This window comes from Apiotrichum porosum, assembly GCF_003942205.1.
Source record: "Apiotrichum porosum strain DSM 27194 chromosome Unknown scaffold_12, whole genome shotgun sequence".
NCBI lineage: Eukaryota > Fungi > Basidiomycota > Tremellomycetes > Trichosporonales > Trichosporonaceae > Apiotrichum > Apiotrichum porosum.
In genome coordinates this window covers 582,578-610,073 of record NW_021167119.1, presented here as the reverse complement: position 1 = coordinate 610,073, position 27,496 = coordinate 582,578, and the positions used below count along the sequence as shown (strand labels likewise).

General features: G+C 57.9%; 12 protein-coding genes across 12 annotated transcripts; 7 read left to right on the top strand and 5 right to left on the bottom strand.

Annotated features, from left to right (window-relative positions):
* Window positions 1–1,242: 1,242 nt before the first annotated feature.
* EHS24_002274 (uncharacterized protein) lies at window positions 1,243–2,724 on the bottom strand (the record flags this gene model as incomplete). The annotated part of the gene is made up of 4 exons (XM_028618017.1): window positions 1,243–1,341; window positions 1,382–2,118; window positions 2,157–2,378; window positions 2,424–2,724. The coding sequence occupies 4 exons, from the start codon at window positions 2,722–2,724 to the stop codon at window positions 1,243–1,245; spliced, it is 1,359 nt and encodes a 452-aa protein (XP_028473695.1).
* Window positions 2,725–2,944: 220 nt separating this feature from the next.
* EHS24_002273 (uncharacterized protein) lies at window positions 2,945–4,614 on the bottom strand (the record flags this gene model as incomplete). The annotated part of the gene is made up of 4 exons (XM_028618016.1): window positions 2,945–3,145; window positions 3,214–3,286; window positions 3,402–4,142; window positions 4,352–4,614. The coding sequence occupies 4 exons, from the start codon at window positions 4,612–4,614 to the stop codon at window positions 2,945–2,947; spliced, it is 1,278 nt and encodes a 425-aa protein (XP_028473694.1).
* Window positions 4,615–5,130: 516 nt separating this feature from the next.
* On the top strand, window positions 5,131–6,339 carry EHS24_002272 (uncharacterized protein; the record flags this gene model as incomplete). The annotated part of the gene is made up of 1 exon (XM_028618015.1): window positions 5,131–6,339. One exon carries the CDS (start codon window positions 5,131–5,133, stop codon window positions 6,337–6,339), a length of 1,209 nt encoding a protein of 402 aa, XP_028473693.1.
* Window positions 6,340–10,096: 3,757 nt separating this feature from the next.
* On the top strand, window positions 10,097–11,496 carry EHS24_002271 (uncharacterized protein; the record flags this gene model as incomplete). Its single annotated transcript, XM_028618014.1, has 5 exons — window positions 10,097–10,136; window positions 10,189–10,479; window positions 11,031–11,225; window positions 11,271–11,299; window positions 11,494–11,496. The coding sequence occupies 5 exons, from the start codon at window positions 10,097–10,099 to the stop codon at window positions 11,494–11,496; spliced, it is 558 nt and encodes a 185-aa protein (XP_028473692.1).
* Window positions 11,497–12,912: 1,416 nt separating this feature from the next.
* Window positions 12,913–14,427, top strand: EHS24_002270 (uncharacterized protein; the record flags this gene model as incomplete). Its single annotated transcript, XM_028618013.1, has 3 exons — window positions 12,913–13,057; window positions 13,119–13,513; window positions 13,555–14,427. The coding sequence occupies 3 exons, from the start codon at window positions 12,913–12,915 to the stop codon at window positions 14,425–14,427; spliced, it is 1,413 nt and encodes a 470-aa protein (XP_028473691.1).
* Window positions 14,428–14,674: 247 nt separating this feature from the next.
* On the bottom strand, window positions 14,675–16,010 carry EHS24_002269 (uncharacterized protein; the record flags this gene model as incomplete). The annotated part of the gene is made up of 5 exons (XM_028618012.1): window positions 14,675–15,050; window positions 15,095–15,307; window positions 15,349–15,603; window positions 15,674–15,832; window positions 15,991–16,010. 5 exons carry the CDS (start codon window positions 16,008–16,010, stop codon window positions 14,675–14,677), a joined length of 1,023 nt encoding a protein of 340 aa, XP_028473690.1.
* A 542-nt stretch (window positions 16,011–16,552) lies between these two features.
* Window positions 16,553–17,200, top strand: EMI5 (succinate dehydrogenase assembly factor 2; the record flags this gene model as incomplete). Its single annotated transcript, XM_028618011.1, has 3 exons — window positions 16,553–16,918; window positions 16,977–17,068; window positions 17,125–17,200. 3 exons carry the CDS (start codon window positions 16,553–16,555, stop codon window positions 17,198–17,200), a joined length of 534 nt encoding a protein of 177 aa, XP_028473689.1.
* A 1,077-nt stretch (window positions 17,201–18,277) lies between these two features.
* On the top strand, window positions 18,278–19,641 carry EHS24_002267 (uncharacterized protein; the record flags this gene model as incomplete). The annotated part of the gene is made up of 6 exons (XM_028618010.1): window positions 18,278–18,715; window positions 18,774–18,965; window positions 19,001–19,031; window positions 19,074–19,208; window positions 19,246–19,305; window positions 19,397–19,641. 6 exons carry the CDS (start codon window positions 18,278–18,280, stop codon window positions 19,639–19,641), a joined length of 1,101 nt encoding a protein of 366 aa, XP_028473688.1.
* Window positions 19,642–19,797: 156 nt separating this feature from the next.
* Window positions 19,798–20,880, bottom strand: EHS24_002266 (uncharacterized protein; the record flags this gene model as incomplete). Its single annotated transcript, XM_028618009.1, has 3 exons — window positions 19,798–19,987; window positions 20,052–20,473; window positions 20,563–20,880. 3 exons carry the CDS (start codon window positions 20,878–20,880, stop codon window positions 19,798–19,800), a joined length of 930 nt encoding a protein of 309 aa, XP_028473687.1.
* Window positions 20,881–21,262: 382 nt separating this feature from the next.
* On the bottom strand, window positions 21,263–24,395 carry EHS24_002265 (uncharacterized protein; the record flags this gene model as incomplete). Its single annotated transcript, XM_028618008.1, has 6 exons — window positions 21,263–22,748; window positions 22,805–23,043; window positions 23,110–23,336; window positions 23,440–23,467; window positions 23,507–24,095; window positions 24,133–24,395. 6 exons carry the CDS (start codon window positions 24,393–24,395, stop codon window positions 21,263–21,265), a joined length of 2,832 nt encoding a protein of 943 aa, XP_028473686.1.
* Window positions 24,396–25,540: 1,145 nt separating this feature from the next.
* On the top strand, window positions 25,541–25,924 carry EHS24_002264 (uncharacterized protein; the record flags this gene model as incomplete). Its single annotated transcript, XM_028618007.1, has 2 exons — window positions 25,541–25,634; window positions 25,722–25,924. The coding sequence occupies 2 exons, from the start codon at window positions 25,541–25,543 to the stop codon at window positions 25,922–25,924; spliced, it is 297 nt and encodes a 98-aa protein (XP_028473685.1).
* A 1,097-nt stretch (window positions 25,925–27,021) lies between these two features.
* On the top strand, window positions 27,022–27,312 carry EHS24_002263 (uncharacterized protein; the record flags this gene model as incomplete). Its single annotated transcript, XM_028618006.1, has 2 exons — window positions 27,022–27,082; window positions 27,143–27,312. The coding sequence occupies 2 exons, from the start codon at window positions 27,022–27,024 to the stop codon at window positions 27,310–27,312; spliced, it is 231 nt and encodes a 76-aa protein (XP_028473684.1).
* Window positions 27,313–27,496: the final 184 nt, after the last annotated feature.

Below are 27,496 nucleotides of genomic sequence, written 5' to 3'. Positions count from 1 at the left end.
GTCGCGGTGACCGTACCGCTGCGCGCATGCAAAGCACACGGAGGATGAGGTCTTGCGGCGACTCTTCGTTGGTTGTATGAGGGCTTTCCTCCCAGGTCGTGTGCAAGAACGCCACCCCCACGGGGCCACCATGAACGTCGGACGAACCGACCCGGGGGCTCTACATTGTATTCTGTGCTGTTATGGGGGGGGCAGAAGGACGATCGGCAATGTATGTATATCGATATAATAAGAGTAATGATGCCAAATGCCGAAAATCATGTGCCAGAAGGAAGCAGCATCTGACAAGGTTGGTGCTCGTCGCCGCTGAAAGTGAATGAAGCACCACGAGTCAAGTCTGCCAAGATGTCTTGATCGCATCAAAGGGGTACAAGTAGGTCGGCTCCGCCAAGTTTGCAGTGTCTTCTTCCCCCCTCCCATCAGGCAGTCGTCCCCGTCTCCCACCCACCACCCACTCTGACAGCTTTCCACGATGTCTCAGCCAATGTACGAGCGCAAGTACCTTTGCATGAACCCTCATTTTGGTGAGAGACTGGCTCGTGGTGCGCGTTTCTGATCAAACGCGCAGCAGAGTGCCATCTATGGTACGACTACCAGACATTTGTGTTCCGGTGCAAAAACTGCACGCGAACAGTGACGACGATCCAAGGGCAGCGCTGGTGAGGAGCACCCCTGGGATAGAGGCTCGTCGATACACCGTAGAGGGAGGTGGAACGAGGGTTTTGTATAATGCGTGATGAATCACTGAGACTACACCTGATGATGGTCCGGTCGCCACCTGATGGCTGTCGGCGACCACTCACTGGCGCCTTCGCACACATCTCACATTCCACGGGATACTCTCCCAATGTGGACATAACAGGCGCTCATTGTGTTGCCCCACAGCGCACAGCTACCACGACCACCTCAAGTCACCAAGACCATGGCCGCGGTCTCTTTGCCCAGGTCGCCTTCGCCTTCTCAAGACCACAACTGCAATGGACGGCGCCAGACAAGTGAGTAGTAGCCACATATGTCCCCAAGGGGTCCTAGCTGACGTTTAGCCGACTGCTGCATGGTTTGGATCCCGCTGCGGCAATGCTGGGTCTGCTATCATTGCGGTGACCTCGTTTGATAAAAGAGCAAGGACGCGCGACACCAGCGATCGAAGCCTCATACCCAGGCACTGACCCGGCGATGCTTAGATTGATCATGCAACTGCCTTTGCTTTCATGTTTCTCGTCGCCTTCCCTCAGAACCACACTACGTGATAGAGGCGTACAGCCGCCGCTCAAACTCGGCGGCATACTCCTCCCAAGGATCTTTGGTGCCCTTCCAGTACAGGTTGGTACCGACAATGCCCTAGCTGTCAGCTGTCGCTACCATCTCCATGTGCACTCACGGCTATACCTCGCACTGGGTCGATCCAATAGTTGGTCTTTGCTGCTCCACCCCAGTATCCAGTGCCCTTCCTCCTCCGGCCGGGCACGTCCACGAGGCAAAGGGCGAAGCCTACGCTGTGGTTGACGGTTTCGGGTGTATGCAGCGGCTCGACGGGGATCCAGCTGTTGACCATGTCACACAGCACCTCGGCACCCTTGGATGTGATCGTTGGCGTAAAGAGCTCGGCGTACATGGCAGGGGAGAGCAGTGGGTCCTGTGCCCCATAGCGCGGGTCGGAGCGGAGGAGTGCACGGAGAAAGGCGAGGTAGTCCTTCTGGCTGCCAAAGAGGCCGCCTCCGCCGAGAAGCAGGCTCTTCTCTTGCTCGGCGACCGTCTCGGGGCGAGCGAGCGCAAACCCGTTGGGAAACAGCTGGATCTCGTTGGTCTCCTCGTCTCGAGTGCAGACCCAAATCTTGCTTTGGCGGACTTGCTCCGTCGGCCAAAACGTCATGCTGGCAGCTCCAAGAGGGCCCCAGATGTACTTGCGCATGTAGTCGTGCAGGCTCATGCCCGAAACGCGCTCCACGAGGACACCAGCCCAGTCGATAGACTGGGAGTAGTGGAAGGAGGAACCGGGCTCGTAGATTAGCGGCGCTACCAGCACCTCGGCACCGCCAGGGTGGGAGAAGGTTGTCGGGATGGAATGGCGCGTGCAGTAGTCCGAGATGAGAGAGACGCCGCGGGGATAGATGAGACCTTGAAAGTCAGCGAGGCTTTCCACAGCGTTTGCTCACCTGACGAATGCGAGCACAGCATGCGTGCCGTGATCTTTCTCTCTGGGGGTACGAGCACGCCGTCGCCTGCTTCATCGTACCCGGTCAAGATCTGGCATGTCGAGAGTTCGGGAAGGTACTTTTCGATGTCGGCGGAATCATCGAGAGAAATAAGGCCGCGGTCGACGAGCAGAAGCACCGAGACGCACGTCACCACCTTGGTCTGCGAGAAGAGCTCGACAGCTAGCGCGTGAGTGTTCTGTTTATCCAACGGCAGGCTCCACTTACGGGTATCGCTATTGACAGCGCCTTCCTCCGGCCGTCCAAACACCCTGTCACCGGCTTGGTTCAGATACAGGGTTTCTTCTGCGTTGGTGGCCGCAAAGAAGATTGCAGGCAAGTCGGTGGTTGGGCGGGAGGCGAGATGCTCGTCCAAGAGAGTCCGTGACGTGAGCACGGGGACAGGTGGTGGGCCACTTGTCGGGGGAGGTTGGGCGGCCAGCTCGGCGGCAGCGTTCACCGGGAGTGCAACACCTGCCTTTCCATTGACCACTGTAGGTACGGTAACCGTGTCGACATCGACTGTCATGGTGGATGATGTGAACAAGCGTGCATGAGGTTCGCTAAGCGGGGATGGAACTGTTGTATTTACGGTCATGTCCGATGGCGCGGGCCTCGGCATTTCCTGCTGTGGATGCCGAGTTCGGCTACTCGACATTCAATCGCAAGGCGAAGGGGTTCGGAATCAGCTAATCAGGCATATCCTGCATCTTCTAGATCTATAGATGGGCGACAGTATTGGTCGACGCCTACAACTTGGCCTGGCGCTCAGGCCCCAGCTCCTCTGTTGAGACAAGGTTCTCCAGCACCAAAGGCGCGCGCGGGATACCACCACGGTCCTTGCCTTGAAACTCGACAACTGGGCGGTCCAGGCGCCACTTGTGTGCGAGTTGAGGCGAGAGACGGGCTTCGAGGCGCGCGAGGATGATAGAACCCATGACGGGAAGGAACTGTGGTGTGAGCTGCCCATGGAAGATGAAGACCTGCTCCCCCTCAAGCTCACTGCCGAATCACTCACCTTGAAAGCGTGTCCAGCTCCTCCAGAAGCAACCATCAGGTTTGGGTACTTTGTGTAGTCGATCACAAAGTCGCTGTCGGGCGTGTCCGAGTACCAGCACATGCGGGTGAAGGCCATTGGTTCTGGGATTAGCTGTCGTATATGAATGTGACTTACTGGCTGCAACCTCTGGGTAGAGCTCGGCGTACTTTGACCGCATGAAACGGAACGAATCGCTAGGAATCCAGCCAACACGCTTCTCATCGGCATACGCCACAGCGTCGCTGTCGCCAGCAGTACGAGGCTTGTTGGCCTCGTTGACGTAACCACCCGAGTGCAGCGCAAACTTCATAATGCCGTCTGGGGTTGGCTGCCAGTCAGCATGGCTCAGTGTGCCAGGACTCACTGGGAAGCAGTAGAAGCCACTGCCGTCCAAGAATGACACGACTCTGAGGTCCTTGTAGCGCTCATACTCGTCCTTGCTGAGCTGAACGGCGGCGATAGTCTGACCTGTGGGCACCATCAAGCCCTCCGGCACCACTCCCTTGAGGGCCGGGTGACCACCAGTCCACGAGCCAAGGGCAAGAATGACCTTGTCGCCGTGGAACTCGCGTCCGTCGGCGCACTTGACACCGCGCACGTCACCGTTCTCAATGATTAGCAAAGCGAGCTCGGCACCGGGGACAAGAGTTCCGCCAAGGCGCTTGATGTCATCGTAGACGACGGACATGGCCCCGGAAGCGTGGACCCATCCACCAGAAGGGTTGAAGTATGCCTTTGCCGCCAGAGTGGGAGCGCCCAGCTTGGCTCCACCGGAAGGGGACAAGGCCTTGGAGACCTCCTCGCGGGTGGTCAGGAGGCGGACCCGGGGCTCGAGCTTGGCAGCATTGTTGTACACCGCGATCGACTCTGGAAACTCCTCAGAAATGTTGCGGAAGACAACGCCTGATCTGGAGAGCATGAGCTGCTGCTAGCAGGTGTGAGAAGCATATGAAGGTTCTTCTGGACAATGGTCATCCAAGTAAAGCAGCTGGGCAGTGGTCGTGCGAAACCAGACGCCCCTTGAGAAACGATGTGTCCTTCCATGTCTCTCAAGAGGGGGGCAAGCTTCGGGAAAAGTCCATTCGGGTGCCCATCACCCGTCGACTGTTTGACTCACTCGCGATACGCCCCCCTCCACTTGTCCTGCTTCCACAGTCGCATCGACTCCTTTGCGAGCTTGGCATAGTCTTCGTCGGCATAGTCGAACCTCACGGCCTTGTTGATGTCGGTGCTAGCTGCGTCGACGGCAGGAATGGAAGGTGCACGGTCGAGGATGGTAACATCATAGTTGCCGCTCGCCAGAGCCTCGGCAGCGGCGGTAGCGCCGAGTTCTCCGGCACCGACGATGAGGAGGCGTGGCTTGGGAAAGAGGGATGTCATAGTAGGTAGAGGCAAAGAGTGTTAGAGAACAGGATAGAGGAACGACGCAAGCATCGCAACTCACCCGTCGTCCTCGCCTGCTCCACCTCCACCGCGCATCGGCATTCATCGGCAAGTCCCGCAAAAACCTCCGTATGACGCCTTGTGTTTTGGTGTACGTCCGTCTGGTCGCCCGCAATCATCACTCTACGTCCCCTTATTCTATGAAGCTTGATATCCCCTGCCAGGCTGCAAATGCATATGCATGCGAACCGATGGGTGGACGAAAGGCGTGACTGTCTGGATCCCGTGTGGGGACCCCGTTCGGTTCACGCCGCCGTGTAAACACGCGTCGAACAGCATTAGACTTTTGCAACTTCTTATTAGAACTGAGACTGTAATCAATAATGATGTCATTAGGCTTTGCCGAGTCGATCGGTTCCCGGTGTTTACAGGCCGTCGCTCTCAATGTCGGGTTGCTCGACTCAAAAGCAATGGCTTCGTCGCCTCTGCCCACTCACTCACCAAATATCTACCATGGCCCAACCCGACTGGCACCCCGACACCAAGGCCGTGCATGGCCATACCGCGGTCTCCCTCGCCGGCATAGACCCCGTAAACCCTCCCATCTACTACTCGTCCACGTTCCGGGCCAACTCGGCGGCCCAGTTCGCCGAAATGGCATCGGAAGAGCGACACCCCGGCTTCTACACCCGCTATGGCAACCCGACACACGAGCAGGTCGCTTCGGTTCTGGCTAGCCTGGAGGGAACGGAGACTGCCATGGTGACTGCCAGTGGCATGGGCGCTATCAGCACAGCAGTGTTGAGCCTCGTCAAGGCGGGCGACCATGTCATTGCGCAGACTCGGCATTACATGGCAACAGCCAAGCTCTTTGACGAGATGCTTCCTCGCTTCGGTGTTGAGACCAGCATTGTCGAGCAGGCCGACCTCGACGCTATTGAAGCTGCGATCAAGCCCAATACTCGCCTCATCTTCGTGGAAACGCCTGCGAACCCGACCTTGGTCCTCACCGATCTCGCTGCAGTGGTGGAGATCGCCAGGAAGCACAGCAAGAGTGAAGGCGACGACAAGATCCTCACTCTCGCCGACAACACCTTTGCCGGTCCCTTCAACTGTCGCCCTGCTGACCTGGGTATCGACGTCGTCCTCCACTCGGCGACCAAGAGCATGGGTGGTCACTCGGACATCACCGCCGGTGCCATCTGCACCAGCAGGAGTCTTGCTTCGGTCATGTGGGAGACGTCGCTCACCCTAGGCTCCGTCCTGTCACCCATGGATGCCTGGTTGCTGCTTCGTGGCCTCCGCACCCTGCCTCTGCGCATGGAGAGGATCAACTCGAACGCTCTGGAGCTTGCCTCCTGGCTCGAGCAACAGCCCGAAGTCACCAAGGTCCACTACCCCATGCTCCAAAGCCACGCCCAGCACGACATTGCCCGCAAGCAGATGAAGGGTGGTGGTCCCGTCGTCGCCGTCGAGGTCAAGGGCGGCTACGAGCAAACTAGCAGGTTTGTGGCTGCCCTGCGCCTCGACTCGCAGGCTGTTTCCCTCGGCGGCGTGGAGACGCTGGCCGTCCACACGGCTGCCATGTGGACTGGCAGCATGAACGAGGAACAGATGGCTGCCGCTGGCATCTCCCCCAACTTTGTGCGGCTGTCGGTCGGTCTCGAGAACATTGATGACCTGAAGCGCGACTTTGCCCAGGCTCTGGCGGTGACTGTCTGAAGGGAGGACGGGATAGACTCCTACAACAGCATGCACTCATTACTACAGTCTTGGCAGCTGGAGTACTGAAGCTAGTGAACGTCACATGTGGCACCTTCCATGATTGCCGCTCCCACAATCTGCGGCCCGCATGGCGCCACCATAGCGACTTCACCTTCTTGGATGGAACAAGGGTGACGCCTCGGGACCTGTCGTGCTGCTGTTTCAGGCTTGGACCAGAATGTACCTTGAAGAAGGCACTTCAGACATGAAGCGGCTGTGCATCTGTCGCCCCCTGTAAGTGATGGCGGTCAACTTCCCGGGCAACACGGTGATCGTCCACATACATAAACTGGCCTTTGAAGTCGGGCGTTTGCGCCACCTCGCCACGCACTTCCATCGCCAGCTCTCATCAAAACAACATTGAACAATGGCCACCCCTCGATGTCTTGGCGACCATCAGATGCGCAACAAGAACAGTGAAAACCTCCTCCTGATGGTGCTTTGATTGCTAACTGATCCCCCTAGACCCGTGTCAAGGTCGCTTGTGGCCACAAGGCTTCTACCGTTGCGTCTATTGCGGACAGACGTGGCGTTAATGGAAGAGAGCCGCGGGCTTCCTGACTTCTTGCACCTATATAGCTAGAACAGATACCTAGGCCCTCAAGACCAACGAACTTGCGACTTCCTAACTTCCTTGCCACTTCAATCTCGCATCCGACAATGTCACCCATCTGCACAGGCGATCGAAACGGTGTCCACCGTGGCCGTGAGTGACCAGAAGGCCTTCCCACACTATGACCTGCATATTGACAGCCACCCAGACCCCTGTGACCCGGTGTGGTATCAACAGGTCCAGCGCTGGCGCTGCACGTATTGCCTCCAGTGGTGGGCTTGATCATCATGGGTGGAGTCTCCACTGTACAACTGTCCACCTCCATGCATATTGTGTCCCTCCACCGTACCTCGCCTGATCAGCGGATCAGCGGATTCAAGCTGCTTACTGTGAAACGCGCTGAGCAACCGCAACCTGATACCCAGCTCTTGCGGGCTGTTCCATCCTCACGCATGTGCGTAGTCGCCTTCCGCCATCACCACAGTTTGCTATTCACTCCAAATGCTACAATCCTGGAGACGGCACCATCAGCTGCGAGGGCCAGGTTGGGAGGAAAGGGGGTGGCAGGCTGGGAGACTTAGGTACTGAGTAACGGACTATGTGCAACACTGCATCGTCGGTGGCAACTCTGTATCGTCGGTGGCAACATTCCATCGTCGGTGGCAACTCCGGCATCATGACGGCAATATTTGGCTTCTGGAAGAAAGCCGGAGGGGAGATGACAATGCATGATCCAGCAGATCCCTCAACTTTACCACAGCAAGCTCCCTGTACCTGCCCTTGCTGTAGACTGCACCTTTGTGAATGGTGCCCGGCTGCCAGTAGATCGAGCATGGGAACGACGAGAAGGTACGACGACTGACGGTTAATTGCTTCTCGCCTTGCCGAGTGATCGAATCCCCCTGCGGCCCGTGCGATACTAGAAGCAGACCACGTTGTCCCCGTTGATGGTTCTTTGCCCCATCAGCGCTGCTCTCGGCGCCTCATGACTTCTGGAATGAAGGACGTTGTGCAGGCCGTAGCGGATACATAGGTCCTGCCGTTCTTTTCTGTACACGCCACGACTGTCTAGTGCAATGTGGTTTGGAATTCGGGAAGAGATCCGAGGACATGATCAGGTGGTGCGCAGGGGACAAAGGGTTCTACAACCAAGGCAGTAAGTCCAGCTTTGGATAGTGTGGACTGTGACTAACAATCTCAGATCCACACGTGTACGAGTACAACGCACAGAGCTTCCGGACGGAGTGTATACATTGCTTATTCCCGGCCACTGAGGGGGCAACAGGCTGGTACTTGCAGGATGGGGAGGCAATCTATAGGCCGTGAATAAGATGTACATAGGCTGCCTGTTTCTTGAATCCCGTTACGAAGTAGAGCGCAACGTCGTCCGGGATCCAAGGCTGTTGCTTGTTTCTGGCCGCGATTCGGTGTTGGTGACCACATCGATCGAGAATGCCACATTGGCGGTTCCTGTAGGTTGTCCATAGATAATCAGTACCCTTTCGACTTTGAGTCCATTGCCAGGAAGTCTTCCTTGCCTCCTCTAGACGGACTGGAGCTGTACGGGCTGTATCTCTTGTTCCAATATTTTTTGGCGTATTTTTGTACCTTTTTTTCATCAGTCGACCAGAGCACTTGTTCGGCGCTCTCGAATGTGACCGTCGGCCGACAGCATCGATTCAGCTTAAGTAAACCTCAATAGCTTGCCCTTTTTACAACCTTCACAGCACTCACCCTCTTCGCCACGACAACCCAGACCATACTCATCATGGCTTGCAGGGGTAACCGCGACAACTTGGCCAACAGGGGCTGTGAGTTGGGCATTTAACTGCTAAGGCTGACTTCCCAGACGCGTGTGTTCCCTACCTCAACCCGTACAACAACCAGTATATGTGCCAGTACTGCAACCGCAAGATTGTGACTTGACGAGGTAGTGTGTGTAGTGACGTGTGCCTTGGGTTAATGTGGGACCACAAGGTCGCCGAGCAGTAGTAAATGTATGGAGTTTTTCCAGTCCAATGTCGGTCGTGCCGGTGTGTCCGTGCCAGCGTGTCTTGTCCTTAGCGCTGCATTCCAACCGTTTGGAGACCTAAAGTAAGCTCGCCATCATGTCCACCGTCCCAAGGAACTCTGTATGCGGCACAAGCCTGCTGGTGTTACTGGACTTGGAGTTGCCTTCGGCCTTACCGGTCGTTGGAATGCTGGGGTCTGTGTGTGCCATCAGCTTCTGAATCTTCCTGCGGCAGGGACTGCCGTTCGCCTGACACGTCAGCAGGTGACAACCCAATGTACTGATGGCATTCCTCCCAAGTCTGATTACTGATGTTTGTGCTGGTGTGGTGGTGCACCGTGTAAAAGGACGGCAGGTCTTCTATTTTCTTCAGAATACGCTATTCCCACCCACCCACAGCTGACATCCATGATCTGCATCGGTAACGCGCAGGGCCGGAACCGTGGCTGTAAGTGGATGCTGGCTCTTTATCCGGTATCACGCTGACATACACATACATGCAGGGCCTTGTATGATGGGCACGTACACCACCACGTTTATCAAATGCTGGTATTGCGCTCGGTCCCCAGTTCCCACTGCCACCCCGATGTCCTCCGGCCGAATGACCTACTTCTCCTCTACCGGCGCAGCGCCAACTTGTAAGACGGTGGCCCTGCCCGCGTGTCCAGGCCACTGGAGTGGGGAAAACAAAAACTGTACGTGTGGCGATTCCCCCATGTGACACGCACATACTGATGGCGTTTCCAGCCCCTTGCATTGCTGCTGGAGGTCTAAACATGTGCTGCCTGTACTGCGGCAGATCGGTACTGCAGTAGTTGTATTCAAGCCAGGACGTTTATGAATGATGATAAATACGCTGTACATCTGAAGCGCACGGTCGTGGCTGAGGACTATGGTAGGCCGGCTTTGGTCTTGTGCAATCCGGTGACCTCCGAACTGGGGACATTTTGATGGCAGAGGCGGTTACCCTGTGCCCGAGTCAAGAAGCAAGACCACATGATGTCTTCTGCTGCTGATGGGCGAGTTGAGTCATGCAGACACACGTCAACTGGCGTCAGCTGAGTGAGGCGTTTATGATCACGTCGGAGTCCCCATCACCTCCCTCAGTTATCCTCTCTACAAACGACTGCCACCCACCGTCCACTCAGACAATGGTATGCACTGGAGGTAATCTCGGCCAGAACAGAGGCAGTAAGTGCCATGCTGATCCATGTGGATGGCCGCTGATCTCATCAATTCTCAGACACCTGCGTCTCAATCTCACCATTCTTTCCATGTCGTTATTGCGGTATGATGAAGCCAACCGCCGCCAACAGCCCCCAGGCTCCCGTCGGTCCGGCCACCAACACCACCTACTGGCCGACTAACCAGTCTTACGGTGCTGTGCCGTATCAATCGGTTGCCGTTCCAGGTGTGGCCAGTGGGTATGCTCCCCCCCAGAACAACAATTCGACTTTCCAGGCGAGTAACACGGTGTCCTCCGCCCAGCACACCTATCCCTGTGCTGGAGATGCAACTGGCAAGAACTTTGGGGGTACGTGACCTCATTTCACTTTCATGTACGCATAATTCAAGCTGAATAAATGTAGGGACGTGCCTGCGGGGCCCGACTAATGGTGTCTGGTTCTGCATTTACTGTGGCAGGTGGTAAGCGGGGGTTTTGTAGTGTAAACCCGATGGTGTAGGTGGGTAGCTGCACAAAAGTGCTCGTTACAGCAGTCTCATGATATGAATGGTGTGCATAATAGGAGGGGAAGGACGACAAAAGGTCTGTGTCAACCTCAGAATTTGGACCACACCTCACGAGGCAGAGCTGTCACTCGCTGATCGCTGATGGCAGACTCGCTGCTGTCTACTCAATCACTGGCAGTACCACCCAATGTTTTACTGCTGATGGCAGTGTGCCAGGCCATCACTCTTGTGGTAGGACATGGTTAAAACATTCCGGTTCCATCCAACAAGTTGTTCTTCTCACCAAATACCTCATCCTTCAAGAATGGTCTGCACCGGCGATTTCCACGGACGCAACTTTGGCAGTACGTCCGCTCCAATACATAGACATCTGACATGTGCTGACTTTTCCAGACGGCTGCCGCATTGGTGGCCCGCCCGGTTCTCCCTACTGCGTCTACTGCCTTTGCAAGCCGTTTATCCCGGGGCAACCCTACTATACCGCTCCGGAAATCGCGAAGGCGCACGGTTTGACTCCGCACTGGAACGCAGGTGCCCGCATCGGATCCCAGTACTGTTGCGGCTCCAACACTGGCCAAAACTTTGGCAGTAAGTCTGTCTCCCCAGCGCCGGGTCCGTTCTAATGAATTACAGACTTTTGCCATCCCACCGTTGCTGGCGGAGTGAGCTCCTGCATTTATTGCGGCAGGAGGTAATAGGGTGGTTCTAGCCCGCTGCCTCATACACACTCATATACAATGATGAACTGGATGAGAATTATCTCGGGCATACCCGCACGTCCCTGTGTAAATCTGTTTGAAAAGGCAGGCGTGCTGGCTAGGACGAAAGGCGGAGATGCTGAAGCCTCCACGCAAAGTAATAGGCAGGGCATATGTTTTTTATTCTTTTTATTTTTTTTGAGGTCGCCACTCCACTCAAAAAAGAATTTTGGGGAGCAGCCGTCAGGCTTGTGGAGGTGATGGTTCATCAACAGACCTGGTTTTTAAGTTCTATCCCAGACATTCCAGGGTGCACCAGTCACTACTCCTCTGTGACCTACAAAGGGTGCGAGTCGACCATGGTTGGGACACGCAGGGGGCGAAATTTCGGATTGCTGATGATCAATCAGCACTTCATTTGCTCTTGACGAAGGAAGGGTTTTCACTGCAGTTAACCCTTCACTCTCTTCTCAACTGTGATCATGTTGCATTGCCCCGGCTCACCAGACGGCAGGAACAAGGGCTGTGAGTTGCATCTAAACAATAACAGGACGTGAGCTGCACTGCCCTCTGATACATTTTCAGACCCTTGCATGTGGTGTTCCCCGGCCTCCGCCTGCGCATTCTGTGGCAAGCCTTATGAACCTTGGCCCACTTCGTTCTTCAACCGCTACCTCGGCCCTCAAGGTCATCTTGCTCAAGCTCACACAGCTGTAGCAACATCGGGGGCCAGCTATCCCACTCCCCAGTCCGCACCACAGTCGTTTGTTCCACTCACCAGCCCGACACATTCTCCGTCGCAAGCCACCCAACCAGCTCTGTCAAATACTGGTCTCTGTACCGGTGACTTGCTGTCGATGAACAGGGGCTGTGAGCAGGCTTAGGGGGCAGCGAAGCCATCAAGCTGATTCGACCACGACAGAACATTGTGCGCCGGTGGCTGTCATTGGGGCCTCTGTTTGCAGGTTTTGCGGGAGGATAGTGGGACTGGTCTCCATAATGTTTATAAGTGCCCGATGGCCAGCCACGTATTGTACAGGGCTGTGGGGCAGGGCCCAATTGGTCAGAGCGGGAAAGCAACTTTGACCAGTTGTCTCGCAGTCCGGGGACAGCGTTCGATCCCCTTGGGTGTCGGCCGGCACTACTTGGCATTGGAGTTGTCTTTATGCCAGTCAAGCCCGCGGCCCCTACGGCGGTCGCCATATCCCAATTGCAGCCGCAGCCGACTGTTGCCAATGCATCTGCGCCGAACCTTCCTTGAAGAAGGGGTACAGGCTTCCTGCGATGACCGCGCTACCTGGGTTTGGGCGCGCGTGCATGTCACCTGGGGGGATGCAATGCCCAGGCTGAACGACCGTCCTGGCACTGTCACGTGACCGCCTTCGTTCTGTTGACGACTGGGGTCCCCGCGTAGCATCGGGAGATTCCACTCCGGCCACTCCTTCCTCCGTTCTCTCCTGCCCAACGCCACTGCACCTATACGACTGCTCCATCTCGCTGGACAACATTGGATTGCCTTCCCCGTCCCCACTCCTTCTCCCAACCAGTGGTGCAACGGTCATATGCAGCATGACGCCATGTCAAGCTCAGCGCCAGCCCCATCACACTACCTCGCCATTGACACAAATGTCCTCATCTCTCGTCTCTCGCTCGTCCGCGAGCTTCATCAGTTGCTCCTCCGGACGGACGCGTGGCTGCTCATCCCTACAACTGTTGTCAAGGGTAGGTTATACCCATATTCCACCATGGTGTCTCCAAGCCCTGCCCCAGCTAATGCCTGCAGAACTCGACGGGCTCAAGTCGTCCATCAAGCCGCTGGACTCCCTCACAGACATGACCGTAGGCGACGCCGCGCGCTCTGCTACAACATGGCTCCTCGAGCGTGCACGAGGGAACAGAATCGGAGTCACTTCCCGTGTACGCCTTGAGCGATGGAGCGAGAACGCCGTCACCCGACCGGGCGGCAACAGTGCCGACGACAGTATCCTCGCGTGTTGCCTCCATTTCCATCAAGAGGCGCCGGTCAGCCTCTGGACTGATGATCGCAATCTCGCACTTTTGAGCGAGTCCAATGGTGTACCCACAGTTGTGGGAAAAGTGGGACTCGGCGTGCTCAAGAGAGCGCTCGAGCTGGAGGTGGACGATGGGGAGGACGCCATGGAAATCGACGCCATGATTGTGAGCTAAGATGTGATCGAATACCTAAGCTGACCGATCAGGTGGACGAGGATGAGCGGGATGTCCCCCTCCTCTGGCATGCACGGTCTGAGACGCGCAACCACATGTCGGGTACGCGATCTGCGCCTCCAGAAACGCAGCCAGTACTGCCCATTCCAACCAGCCCTTCGGCCATGGTCATCGACCTGCCCTCGCCTGCTGTACCGACCTCGCCACTGCCAACTGGATCTGGATCGCTGGTGCCCACCAGTGTCACTAATGGACTCCGGATGGGGTTCGCTGCCGGCTCGCTCGCCGAGGCCATCGCCAACATCGATCCCAACCTCCTTCCGCCGCGGATGCGACGTCGACACAGCTCCTTCTCCGCACCCGACTCGACCCCCAACGGCAACGGTAACGGCCACCCGACCTCGAACTCGATCCCTCCCTTCCGCCACCGACAACAACCACCCGCCCTTTCCCCGACACCTCTCGCCCCCATCTCCCGACCGCTCCCCGACACCGTCGCGGCCCAGCTCGTCTCCGCCATCGGCCCCGTCCTCCTCGCCCTCGCCGCTCACGGTGCACGCCCGCCAGCCGTTTCCGCCGACCCGGTTATTGCCATCGCCACCCTCGCCGATCAACTGGACGACATTGACCGGTGTATCCCGACCCAACCCTTCCCGTCCGATGTGGGCGTGCCTCCGACCCAAGAGGCCCAGCTGCGCGACATGCGCCGCACGTTGGCCATGTGTATGGCAGCTGCGCGGACGGTGAAGGAGTTTCTGGTGCCCGGGTCAGGAAAGGGCCGGACACCAAGGAGTGGCGAGGCGGCCGACGCTCTCATGGTGCTTGCCACGCAGCTGAGGAAGCTGCGCGTGGCTATCAATGAGGCCAACTGGCGGGCACTGGCCGACGCCGTGCGACAACTGTAGGCGGTCGGCCACCTATGGGCCTTCGTCAGTAGACTAACGTAGAACTGTATTACTTTCCATAGCACTTTTTGTCATAGTTTTTTTCCCGTCATGAACATGTCCGCGCTTATCTACAATGGCTGCATTTTGGATTCTATCTATAGGCACAAGAGATGCGGCTTGGAAGCCATCTAAACATGGACAACGGGGGGGAGATCCGAATGTACATGTGGAGGGATGACGGGTCTGATGTCCTGTGGCACAGGATCTACTTGTGCTGGTGGTGGGCGTGGTGGTGAGGCGTCTGCTTGTTCCTCTTGTGCTTCTTGTGCTTCTTGTGGTCGCCGTGCTTGTGGTGCTGCTCGGCACCCTCAGCCGCGCCGGGCGAAGGCGAGCGCGACGTGTTCGCAGACGAACGGCCTTGGTCCGTGCCCATCTCGGGCGCGAGGCGGAGCGAGTCGTCGGCCGTATCGTCGTCTTGCTCGTCCTCGGCGCTGGCGTCAACAACCGGAGCGAGGGTGTAGGGCGCCTGGGAGGACTGGGTTGACCTAGGGGCAGACGCCGGGAGGTCGCTCGTCTTCCTGGCGGACGCGGGGGACGACTTCTCGCTGGGGGTGTTGACGTCAGTGGTGGTGCCAAGGGAACTAATGTGTGTCAGCTCAGCGACTCCTAGCATCAGTTAGCTCACTCTTCGCAGACGTCCGTGGTGGGCTTGTGTTGGCGGCCCAGGTGGATGCCGAGGAAGTGCAAGACGCCAGCAAAGAACCACTGGGCCATCTCGTAGACAGCAGCAAAGGTCACCGAGACGATACCGTCCGAGAGCGGGTGACGCTCAAAGAACTTGAGCAGCGTGATGAAGGCTGGGAGCAAGTAGGGGACGATGAGGCGGACAAAGTACATTCTAAACGAACGTCAGAGTTCGTTGGGCGGACTGCAACTCACACGACGTGGTACGCAAACTGCAGAATGCGGTGGCGAGGCGGGCGCTGTGGCGTGGCGACCTTGGTGACATGGTACTTGGCGTGGGCCTCGGTAGCGTCCGAGGGAGCCGGGACACGGCGGTCGGGAGCAAGGTGGACTTGGATGTCGTCCCACTCCACATTGAAGCGGAGGAGGCCGGCCGCAGAGATGGGCCAGGGAGCCTTGTCCAGCGGAAGAGCGTACGTCGTCTTCACCCAGACGTGTGCAGTCTTGGTCCTGGAAACAAGTCGTTTTAGCGTCTACTTCGTCCAACATGACAACGTGCAGCGACAGTCCTCCTACTCACGCCTCGTCCCAAACGAGGTCACCAAGGGTGTTGTCGGATAGAGCGGCGTGGAGAGCAAGAAGGTTGTGAATGTTCTCAGTGCCCTGTGTCGAGTGCGCCGGCGTCTGGAGGATTGCGTCCGGCGCAACGTTGGCGTGGATGATGCGACCGTACAGGCGCCTGTTGCGTGAGCTGGATGAACGTTGTTGTCTGCGGCTAGGGGTGGTTCAGTTTTGTCCTGAAAAGGTGATGTCATGGTAGCGATGGTCGAGGCCATCGTTGACAGGTCGTGCAAGAGTACGATGGAACATGGAAGACTTTCGGAGAAGGATACTGACGGGTCATTTGAGGCCAGCATCATAGAGATGAACTCTGGGACTGTTAGCGAGGGACACGGAAGAGTCACGTACCGTGCACCCGCTCCTGGAGAAACTCGGGATCCATCTTGGAAGAGAGACTGTGTGTGTGGGTACAAGAGAGATAGAAGGAGAGATGTGGGATGATGGAAGTAGAAGGGTGTTATATATGGCTCTTTTTTGCGTCGTAGCTCTGTCCCCGCGTTCACAGGACGTGTGAGAACGGACACACCCTTGTTCGCATGCGTTCGTCCACAGCAGAAACAGAGTTATCGGATCGCGCACGTCGTCCCGGCAACCGGTAAATTACAGTGTGTGCGCCCGGATCGGCTACAGGAGCGTCAGGATCGGCTCAGGAATCGACACGTGATCCACGTGATGGGCACGTTTTGTTACGTAAACCATCCAACCGCTTCTCCCAATGTTCCCACGGTGGTCCCCCACGCCTGTCCATCGTCCACAATGACGGTTCTCTCCGATCTCCGACAGGCTGCCGTCCGACTTTCTTCGCGACCAACAGGTTGACAACTTTATCAACAACAACATGTCCCTCCGCATCGCACACGCAGCCCGCGCTGCCCGCGCCATTGTTGCGCCCCGTGTGGTCGCGTCGCGCGCTCTCCACGCGTCGTCCTCGACCGCCAAGGACCCCTTCCCCCTCCCCTTCGACCCGGCACTTGCTGCCGCCGCCGCTGAGGCTCGTGCCGCCCGCAACCCCGAGGACGTCATTGAGGACTGGGCCATGCCCCCTCCCCTCGACCGTACCGGCGAGAGCCCCGATGTCCTGCGTGCACGTCTCGTTTATCAGACTCGCAAGCGCGGTACCCTCGAAAACGACCTGCTGTTCAGCACTTTTGCTCGTGACAACCTGCCGACCATGACCGTGAAGGAGATGCAGGAGTTTGACAAGGTGAGTCATATCTCTGTCTGTCAAGAGCGCTGTTTTGTTGACTTATTTCCCCCCTTAGCTTCTGGACGAGCCCGACTGGGACGTCTATTACTGGTGTACCGAGAAGAAGCCTGCCCCTAGCAAGTGGGCCAAGACGGAGCTGCTGGCCAAGTTAGTCACCCCCTTTGCCGAGACCACGAGATGTGGTGCTGACCATGGTTCCTCAGGCTCAAGAAGCACGTCAAGAACGAGGGCAAGGAGCACCGTTTTATGCCCGACCTGCTTGACGTTCAGAAGAAGTAGAAAGCAAAACAATCAGCGCATATCATGTCGTGTACCAACCGGTTACGTCGATGTACTATTATGGAGCCCCCCATTCGCCGCAGAGCGACCACTCAAGCAGATCACGAGATGGTCTCGTCCTCAAGTGAAGTGGGTGTTTGTCGCATGTTGAGCGCAGGCCATGCCGAGGACGCTGTCGTCCTTGCATCGCTGGTCATTTCCTGCTCGGCTCGTGAGCTGTTGTGGAGGCCGGTCGTTGCCCCGCTTCATCTAGCTGCAATTCGGTTAGATGGCCGCACACTCTGGGTCCACAGCGTGTCCGCTTAAATTGATGACCACCAAGTATGTGTGGTGCTCTTGTGCTTACCACAGATTCAGTGTGTCCACGGTAGCCGTGTCCGACGTTCCAGGCGCGTGCCACTCCCTACCATGGACACTGTCCTGCCCTCACTAACTCGAGAATGAAGCTTGGCACGCTCTGGGCCTTTACGCCAGGGTCGGTACCCATGAGCGATGGCCCTGTGTATTAGATTGGGACCGTTATGGCGAGTTTGGTGTTGGGCATGGAGAAAGAATGTGCTCGGCACAGGACATCGGTTTCGACTGTCGGCGAACCATGTCGAGCAAGACAACATGCAGACAATGCATGCGGGCCATCTGAAACGTCTGCTGTCACTGTTGCCTGCCAAGGATCCGGGACCGTTCTGAATCCCAGAGGTAGACTAGTTGGGTGCGACGAATGGAAATGCGTGGGACTGGTTGACATGTGGAGACGAGAGGTGACAAATTAGCCGATCCGCCTCACCGAGTCAATGCACACACACCTATCTCTCAGATCTTAGACGACAGCCACTTGTTTAATCTCCCCATGCATTCCGTAAACGCTACTGACTCGATATTGCTGATGCAGCAACGTGGCGTGCGTGCTCACCACCATCCGTCTGAGTCGTGCTCGATACGAAGCATTCGCGCAAGAGTCGGAGGTAGCCGACGGAAGCGGTGGACGGGCGAGATTATGATGCCCACTCCAACTCTATCCATAACAACGCGAGCTCTTACCGACTCGTTCTTTTCATCCACACTTCTCAGTCCATCACAATGCCGGCCGTCAGGATGGGTGCTACCCTTGACACGCTTGCCGTCATCGGCCTCGACCTCCCCGCTCCCGCTCTCGCTAAGCTGCGCGGCGCCTTCCCCACCGTCCACTACTACCCCAAGATCCACACCGATCCCGAGGCGACCATCCCCGCCGAGGTGCGCGGCGACATTGACATGGTCTTTAGCCAGTGGAAGGCCCTCCCGGTCGATTGCCCCCTGGCCGACCTGCCCAAGCTCAAGCACATCCAGCTGAGCACCGCCGGCGTGGACATGGCTCTCCGCTCCTCACCTGCGATCCGTGAACTGGCCCAGCCCAACCCTCCCGACGTGACGCTCAGCACGGCGAGCGGAGCGCACGTCCTCTCCATTCCAAACTATGTGGTGGCCATGACGATCAACCTGTACCACCAGATCCAGCAGATGCTGCGTGTTGCCAGGGTGAGCTCCAACCAACCCCAAAAGTTTGGAACGCAACTCCAAAGGCTAACGGTTATAGGAGAAGCAGTACTGGAGCAAGACCGAAGCCGACCTCCGTGGCGAGCCCTACTACGCACGCAGCACGTTTGGCCGTACCGTTGGCCTGCTTGGCTACGGTGCTCTGGGTCGTGAGACTGCGCGCCTGCTCAAGGCGCACGGCATGCGTGTGATTGCCGCCAACACCACCGGCCAGTCCACAAGCGAGACAGAGGTACGTTTGGCCCCAAGGACTTGACTGACAGCCAGTACGTGATTCCTGGCACTGGTGACCCCGATGGTGAGTTGCGATGTTTTGTTGGACGCCCAAACTGACATTCAGGCTCGATCCCCGAAAAGTTCTTCTCGACAAAGGACCCAGCATCGTTCGAGGCCTTCCTGCGCGAGACGGACGTGCTCGTGTCCAGCCTTCCGAGCACACAATACACAAAGTGGATGCTGGACGCCGAGAAGCTTGGTGAGTTGTCCAACGCATACATCACAACTGACGGCAGCTCTCCTTAAGCCTGACGCGCTGTTTATCAACGTCGGCCGCGGTGACCTGATCAAGAGTGGTGAGTTGACAAACGCGTGGCCAGACTACCCAGCGGTGCTGTCGCGTCCACCGCGACATCCCCCACTGTTTAACAAAACCTAACATCCCAGACGAGATCCTCAAGGCCCTCGATGCCGGCAGTCTCTACGGCGTCGCCCTGGATGTGACCGAGCCCGAGCCCCTCACCGACGGCCACCCCCTGTGGACCCACCCCCGCGTCATTGTCACTCCGCACCTGTCGGGCAACGTCGAGGGAGAGCTGTCAATCGGTACCGACATTGCCGTGGAGAACGCAGAGCGTCTCAGGAAGGGACTGAAGCCGTTCAACGTCGTCGACATTCAGAAGGGATACTAGGTGTTGAGCTAGCTGTATCGAGAGGGCTGTTAGATGCGAGAGCGGCTGTTAGATGCGAAGACCATGTTGGATTATCGCACGTGCTTTAGCGAGTTGTGCGTGCCGCTGGCGAATGAAAGACATCGTCCATGCTAATGCATCGGGGGGGGGTGTCCTCTATGTAAACTTCATTTTGCTGGGGCGAACACGCATAGCGAGGCCGACGAACACGAGCGGGATGCCGACGCCAAACGCGACGATACGGAGGGGCACAAACTGCTCCCCGCGCGAAATGGCCCACGTCGAGTATCCGCCGGCGAGCACGGCCGTGAGGAGGCTGAGCGCAACAAGAGCATATCCCGACGCCCTGCAGTTCTTTGTCAGCACCTTGTTTTGGAGCGAGCCGAGATGGAAAAGATAAGACGACGCACCGGTGGTACTTGTACATGGCCTTGGCCTTCATGCCACCGCCAAACGCCGCTCCACCCTTCCACGCACTTGCGGCGCCGAACGCGGCCTGCAGCCACATCCAGCAGAAGGTCGCGATACCGAACCGCGCGTGCCACGTCGTAATGTGCGCGGCGCCATGGATGTGCTTGTTCCAGTACATGCAGCTCGTGCCGATGGTCATGGCCGGCAGCGCGATGCCGAGGAGGACGCGCTGGTGGACGCCCAGCCGCGCCGCGCGGATCCCCGCCGGCGGCGTGGGCGGCTGCACGGGCATGATGCCCAGCACAAACGCCGTGATGGCCAGCGCGTTCAGTGGGGGGTGCGGCGCAAACCATCCCAGCGCGCGCACGTTGGCCGTCAGGACCAGTGCCCAAGTGAGCGGGAGGAAGAGCGCAAGGCCAATCTGTACAGTTTGTGCGTCAGCAGCTGTGCTAAAGTATCGGCTGTCGTTTCCTAAGAATGGGCAGCCTTGTCCATCACAGCCCTACGCACCACAATCAGCCCCAGGGACACCTTGTCGCGGCGCGAAGGCACCATGTCGAGGAAAGAGACCCGGCGGCGCGTACGGTGTTCGTAGTCGTGCGCGTACTCGTCGTCGTCGCCACTGTCGTTTCCGTTGCCGTTCTCGTCGTGGTCAATGTCCTCCGAGTATGCGCCGATGTAGTCGTTGGAGTCGCGCGGGTCGTGCAGCTCGGGGTGGTCGGGGCGCGGAGAGAGTTCTGCGGCCTCGGAGCGGAGCCCGTCCGTGTCGCTGAGGAGGGGACGCTCGAGGGAGGAGCGGCTGCGCCGGCGGCTGGCAGCCTTGGGCATACGGGGGTTGGAGTGGTGGTGGGGTGGGAAGAGTGTGTGAGTGAGTGAGCGAGAGGGGTGCGTCAAGCGGGGCACTTGACAGCGCGCTGAAGCAGAGTGGGTGAGAGAAGCGTGTTGACTGACGCGAGGTTGTTGATGAGGGTTACTGGGCAACAGCAGCAGCGGGACTGCGTGAACCAGTGACGAAGACGACAAAGCACGACGACCCCACGCGCTACCTGACCGGCGTTGCTGCGGCCATGACCGAAGGAAGGTCAGCACCCACACCAGGCACGGTGGTGCGGCATGTTCGCTTGGTCATATCAGATAGCGCCCATTCCACCTCCTTTGCAATAATGCATTTCTGTACGGGATTCGTCTACTCCTCAAAGTGATTGTCTACTCAAAAGAGGTCCATGGAGTCGGCGCCAGGAGCACGCACGGCGCGCACGCGGCTCTCAAACGAAAACATGTCACCCTCGTATGCAACGAAGCCGAGGTCAGCCTTGGCCTGGACACCATCGTTGAGACCAAGGAGCTCCTGCAGGTTGGTCGTGACAAGGGCAATGGCATCGGGCTTGCTGAACACGTTGGGGGACGACGCGTACGTCCAGGCCATGTCATAGCGAGTGAGCCTAGCGTCGCACTCCTCTGTAATTCCCAGACCGACAGTGACGCCGTGCGAGGCAAGGTACGAGGGGAGCGTGTGGTTGGTGATGGGTGGGCCGGCCAGGATACGGCGCTGGTCCCAGGAGGCCGGGAACGAGCGCGAGGGGGCAACGATGACACCAATCTTCTCCTGGGCAAGCTCCTCGGCGAGCATCCACGACTCAAAGCCACCGACAATGGTGAGCTTGAGCTTGGGGGCAACCTCGCGCTTGACGCGGATAAGAGTAGCAATGGCGTCGGCGCTGTGAGTCGAAATCACGAGGCGGAGGTCGCCAGCAGCAGCGCTCTTGAAGGCGTCGTGGAGCTCGTCGCTGGCCTTGAGCGAGTCGCCACCGCTCAGGAGACTGCGGAGGAGAGCAATCTTGGACGACACCGAGGCGCCCGAGTTGTCAAGGTTGAGGTGGAGGGCAGCGGCCGCGTTGCCAATGGCACCAGGCGCAAGGGCGTGCGATGCCGACGTCGAGAACGAGTATGACAGGCCAGAGAAGAACTTGGAGGTCATGGGCGAAGTGACACCGGTGGTGACACCGGCCTGGTAAGCCATGAGCTCGTCCTTGCCCTCGAAACGAGCGCCGTCGACGGCGTGGACAAGAAGGCCGTCAAGAAGCTCGGTACCAGAGAGAGGGTCGTAGGCGATACCGTCCGAGGTGACCTTCTCCTGGGCAATCTCGATAAGGCCGAGCTTGGAACCAGTGGTAATGAGACCAGGGGCGATACTGCCGCCGTTGAGCTGGACGACCTCGTACTCGCCTTCGGCGACAACACAGTCCTTGCCGGCGCAAGCAATCTCGCCGTTCTGGACAACGACGCGGCCAGGCTCGCCCTGGGCAGTGACGCCGTCAAGGTACAGGTTCTGGACACCCTCGAAGACAATTGCTGACGACGACTTCTTGGGACGGAGGTTGGGGTCGCCGCGCGAGTCGATGGCTTCCTGTGCCTCCTTGTCATAGTCGCCGGCGGGGGAGATGTCCTGGGCAGCCGAGGGCTTGTTGAAGTTGTGAGGAGAGATGATCTGCGGGATACCGTCGATGTACGTCTGCTTGGGGGTAGCGCCGAGAGTAAGAGGGAACGAGTCCCAGACCACAATGTCGGCATCGTAGCCGGGACGAACGTAGCCGATACGGTGGCCAAGACCCATGATGCGAGCAGAGTGGGTAGTCACCGAGCTGAGCGACTCGGAAAAGTTGAGACCGAACGCGTGGGCCTGGGCAGCCTCGTAACTTTCACATAAGCATGGACACAGACGCAGACTCCTGGGAATTGCAGCGTTACTTACACGAGGAATCGGCTGTCCAAAACGGGGTGGTCCGACTTCATCGAGACACGGAGACCAGCGTCCGCGAGAATCTTGGGAGCGTAGGGGGTGCCGCGGTAAGCCTCACGCTTGTAGCGGGCGTTGTTGGCAAAGATGGCCACACCAGGGGTAGGACCCCAAGCCTGCTTGATGAGGTCGGGGACCATGTAGGCCTCGTGAGCGTGGTGGAATGCAGCAATGGGGAACTGGAACTCGTTGCTCTAAGGGGCGTAAGTGTGGTTCTAGTAGCTAGTTGTGGTGCCCAGTTCAGACCTCATACAACTCACAATCCTGACAAGGTCCTGGAGGTCGACAGTCTCGTAGCAGTGGATGTTGACCTTGACGTTACCGCGAATGATGTCGGACATGACCTCCCACTCGAGGCTGGAAGGGAAAGGCTCGGTCTGGGTCTTGGGCGAAAGGCACCAGCGGTCCTGGCGCTCCTTGAGCTTTGCACCCTCGGTGTATGCGCGACGGAAGTCGTAGGCGGAGTCCATGCGAGTGTTTCCGTACACTGAAGTACTGTTAGCAATCGTTCGCAACGGAGACGCAGGCCGAGGTCGGGCGGCATTTTGTCCAATCACTCTAATGCAATAGGCTAGAACAACGACACTCACCCCTCAATGGGTTTTCACCACAGGCATGCTGTTTTGTTAGTTTGCTTCTGAGGCCAGCCAAACTCACCTTGATGTGTCGCCAAGCACCGGTACGAGTCCACTGGTTCTCGCCAGAGTCGGATTCCTCGATCACAAAGGGAGGCTCGACCTGCATGCTCTGAGGGGAGTTCTCCTTGGTCCAGCGAGGCTTGAAAGTAAATGCCTGGCCACCAATGTTGCCGGCCGAGCCGGGAAGCACAAGCATGGTGGTGATACCACCCGAAATGGACAGGTTGAACGCTTGGTCATGAGTGTTGAATCCATCGAGCGAGCGGAGCCAAGGCTGAATCGACGCCTTCCACGAGTTGGTGTCGCTGTTACCCTTGAGCTCGGGGGAAGCATCAACAGCGAGGTGGGAGTGAACATCAACGATACCGGGGGTGACCCACGCGCCATTGAGCTCGACCTCCTCATAGTCCTTGGACGCAGCGAGCAGGTCGACCATGTCGTCAGCCTTGCCGATACGACGGATGACACCGCCATCAAGCCAGACGTCGGCACCGTAGAGAACCTCCTCGCCGTCGTTCTCGCCGGTCCAGAGGGTCGCATTCTTGAGCCAGACGGCACCGGTTTCCCTCGGCGAAACGGTCCGAACGCTTACGCGCAGCGGTAAAGTCCTTAGGGGTGGGCGGGGGACGCGCAATGATTGCGCACTGCTTCATGCCATCCTCGACAAAGGGAGGCAGAGGCTCGGGTGCTGGGCTGGGGAAGGGGAATCCAAAGTTGCGCAGGCAGAGACCGCCCACAATTAAGAACAGCAGGATCGGGTGGACGTAGAAGTGGGTGGTGAGCCGGCGCGCGTGCTTGTTATCGTCATCGCCCTCGGCCTCGATGTTGTCGGGAGTGTCGACGAGAGGAGCCTTCTCGACATCACCCGGCGCGGCCCTGCGTGGAACCGCACGAGCCTGGATAGCCATGGTGGGTGGTTGTGGGATGAAAAGGCGAGGTGAAGGGAAAGAAATCAAGAAAGCAAGGAGATGGACGATAATGCGATTCAACGCGCGAGGCTCACGATTCACCCGATTCACCCCTTGGACGCGCACCACATGACGACATTCGGACCTGGCCGGTTTATCAGGGTCCGTCCCCAATTTGGTTCCGAGTGGCAGGCATTTGCTCGCTCTGGGTCTTCCAAGAGTGACCATGGGCGTGGGCAACTGAATGCATGGCCGACGCGCTCAGTATACTGCATACTTCTGCTCCTGATTGTTCTGGTACACTGCACAATAAGTCTTACACCGTGGGGTGAGCTCGCCAAATTAGCACATGATCGGCGGTTTCATGAGGGGCTGCTGCTTGTGGCACTGTGCGTCGCCTTGAACCACTTCTCCGAGTCGTTTCCAACCAAGACCACTCACTCCCCTTGTCAGCTGCGGCGGCGGCCCACATTGATGGTTCAAATCATAGGCAACATCGTGATACACGATTGATGGGTGATGGCTCAACCTGAAGCATGGGTCAAATAGCCACGCTTTGGTCGCTGTGCGAAGCACCCAAAACCACCGTGACGTGAGGAACCTTCAGCCACTCTTATCCTCAACCAATGCCCAAGCCCAAGTACCGGATCTTGTCGATCATACCCTTCTGCCATGGCAACGTTCACGGTCACAACCTGGCCGGTACGTACGCTTCGCTGACCCTCCGCTCACCTCTCACCAGAGGAGTGTGTCCCATACTTCAACTACACGGAAGATAGGTACAGGTGCATGTACTGCCATCACCGGTTGTACTTGCTTGTTCCCCGCTAAGGGCTGGATCATGTATGGGGTTTGATTCAACTGTATGCTAGATCCACAAAAGCTGTGGTCATGGGCCGAGGAGAGTGGACTGCAACTAGTGGCCCGTGTGGACGACGTGGAGGGTGGCGACAGACGGACTCTTCACGGCCCCATCAGGAAGCAAGCACACATGGTGTCCAGTGGCCAGTGGGTGGCGACGGACGCCATCAGTGATGGACAGGTGACAGCACACGTCCAGTCGCTCGTCGACCATTGACCATTGACCCAGCAACAGGGTGTCTCTTGTTCTCAGTTGCACCAGTCAACACACCAACACACCAACCATGAGTGACGACGAGCACTGGATCCCTCGTCCGGTACCCAACTCAGCGGTCATGATCTGTGCCGGACACGAAAAGACCGGTGTCAACGCCGGCTGTAAGTGGCCATAAGTGGACGCTCCACCTGAAGACCGGGGTTGCAAACAATACGGGTGATATTTGCCAAGTCTCTGACGCTTTACAGTCCCATGCCTTGTGCTCAAGTTTCGTGGCGGTCCATACCAGGTCTGCAGTGTGTGCGGTCAGAACTGGCACTTGTACATGGCTACCATCCCGCAGACCTCTGCGGCAGGCGCCATGGCCATGTCCAACCTCCGGCTGGCCTCCGAGGTGTGGGCCCTGAAGGGCAACACCGCCTGGGACGACGACTGGGAGAGCGACATCTAGTTGCAGCTGGCTTCCAGGATGTGTCGTCCACTGTCCGCTGTCCGCCGTATGCAATGCAATGCAATGCAATTCTCCCTCCAACATGCTGCCTGTGGAGCTGACCACTTTGGCCTTGAACAGTAGTCGTTCAACCACAACAATCTGACCGCCTGGTGTGGTGACACAAACGATGATGGCGATGACGTTAGTGGCGTTTCCACCCTCCGTCGACTGTCAACGTGCACAGACGGATGGTGGGCACACGGCCTTGTGGTGGACTGCTGGGATGAACGCAGCCTAACCGCTTGGAGCGGCAGCAGCAAAGCAAGTGAACGTGTGTGTCAGGAGACATTGACGACACTGACGAGCATGACCACCGTACATTACCCACCCGAGACACATTTGGGTCCACCCAGCCGGTTTGCCAATGGCCTCTCTAAGGCTGTGCCTCTTGCGGTTGAAACGCACGACAGAGGCTGCCGCCTGCCAGCAACCGTCACCAGGTCACGTCCGCGGCACGACCAGCAAGACGCCACGACACCGCCTGGGCACCGACCTGGGCGCCACCCGACTTTGGATTTGACTCGTGTTGTAAAAAGCAGAGCCAGGCTAATGTCGCTCAAATGCTTGCGCGGTTTTTTGGGTGTAGTCTGTTTGGGCAGCCAGGCAGAGGCTATGCAAGGCGGCTGGGCTGTTCATCGCCTGCGTTCAAGGTTGACTCGATACAGGCAGTCCAGGTAGTCCTTGCTGGCTCGCTGGTTGGCTGGTGCCACGTAAACTCCAGTATCTGGCACTTGGGTGCCCCCGGAGTATTAGCACCGCACCCACGCAGCGAGCTTGCGACCAGGAATTCGCGCAGCCAAGACGTGCCGGGGGTGCGAGGGGGGTGACAGACTGTAACAGGGTGGCGATGACTTCACTGATTCACTGGGTCCACCGACGAGCACAAAAGGTGACCGCTTTCGTCGTACTCTCCCCACCCCTCTCTCAACCAACAAACCACTCACCAACCACACTTCACACCAATTGTCCTAGGAGGTCGATCTATCGGCCTTCGCACTTTGCCTAGCGCGCACACCACCACACCACTCCAGCACCACGCCACTCACATCCCCCGGATGTCTGCCTCGTACCACCCTATCTGCAAGGGTGCGCCGTACAACAGGGCCAACTACGGACGTAAGTTTGCCACCCCATGACCGGGGGAGTGTGAAGCACACGATGCTGACAGTATTCCAGACCACTGCCGTATCGAGTGGACCCACGGCCGCCGCCGCTGCATCTTCTGCTACCGAACCCGCTCCGAGTCGCAGCGCGAGGACGCCATGCTCCAGGCACAGCGTGCAATGTACCAGCAGCAACAGCTGCAGCAACAGCAGCAGGCTTACTACTACTACCGTGCGAGGTAGTCTCCCTACCATGCTCGCCTGAGAAGACCGAAGGAATAGACTTGTGCCCATGCTCCGATAAACCACATAGAAACCAGCCCGTTGTATCCATCCCTTTCTTGTTTGTAATGCCTATGAACGTTGTAACTTCATGACCCAAGGGGCCATGGACGGGGCACACACACGCACCCGACATGACGGACGT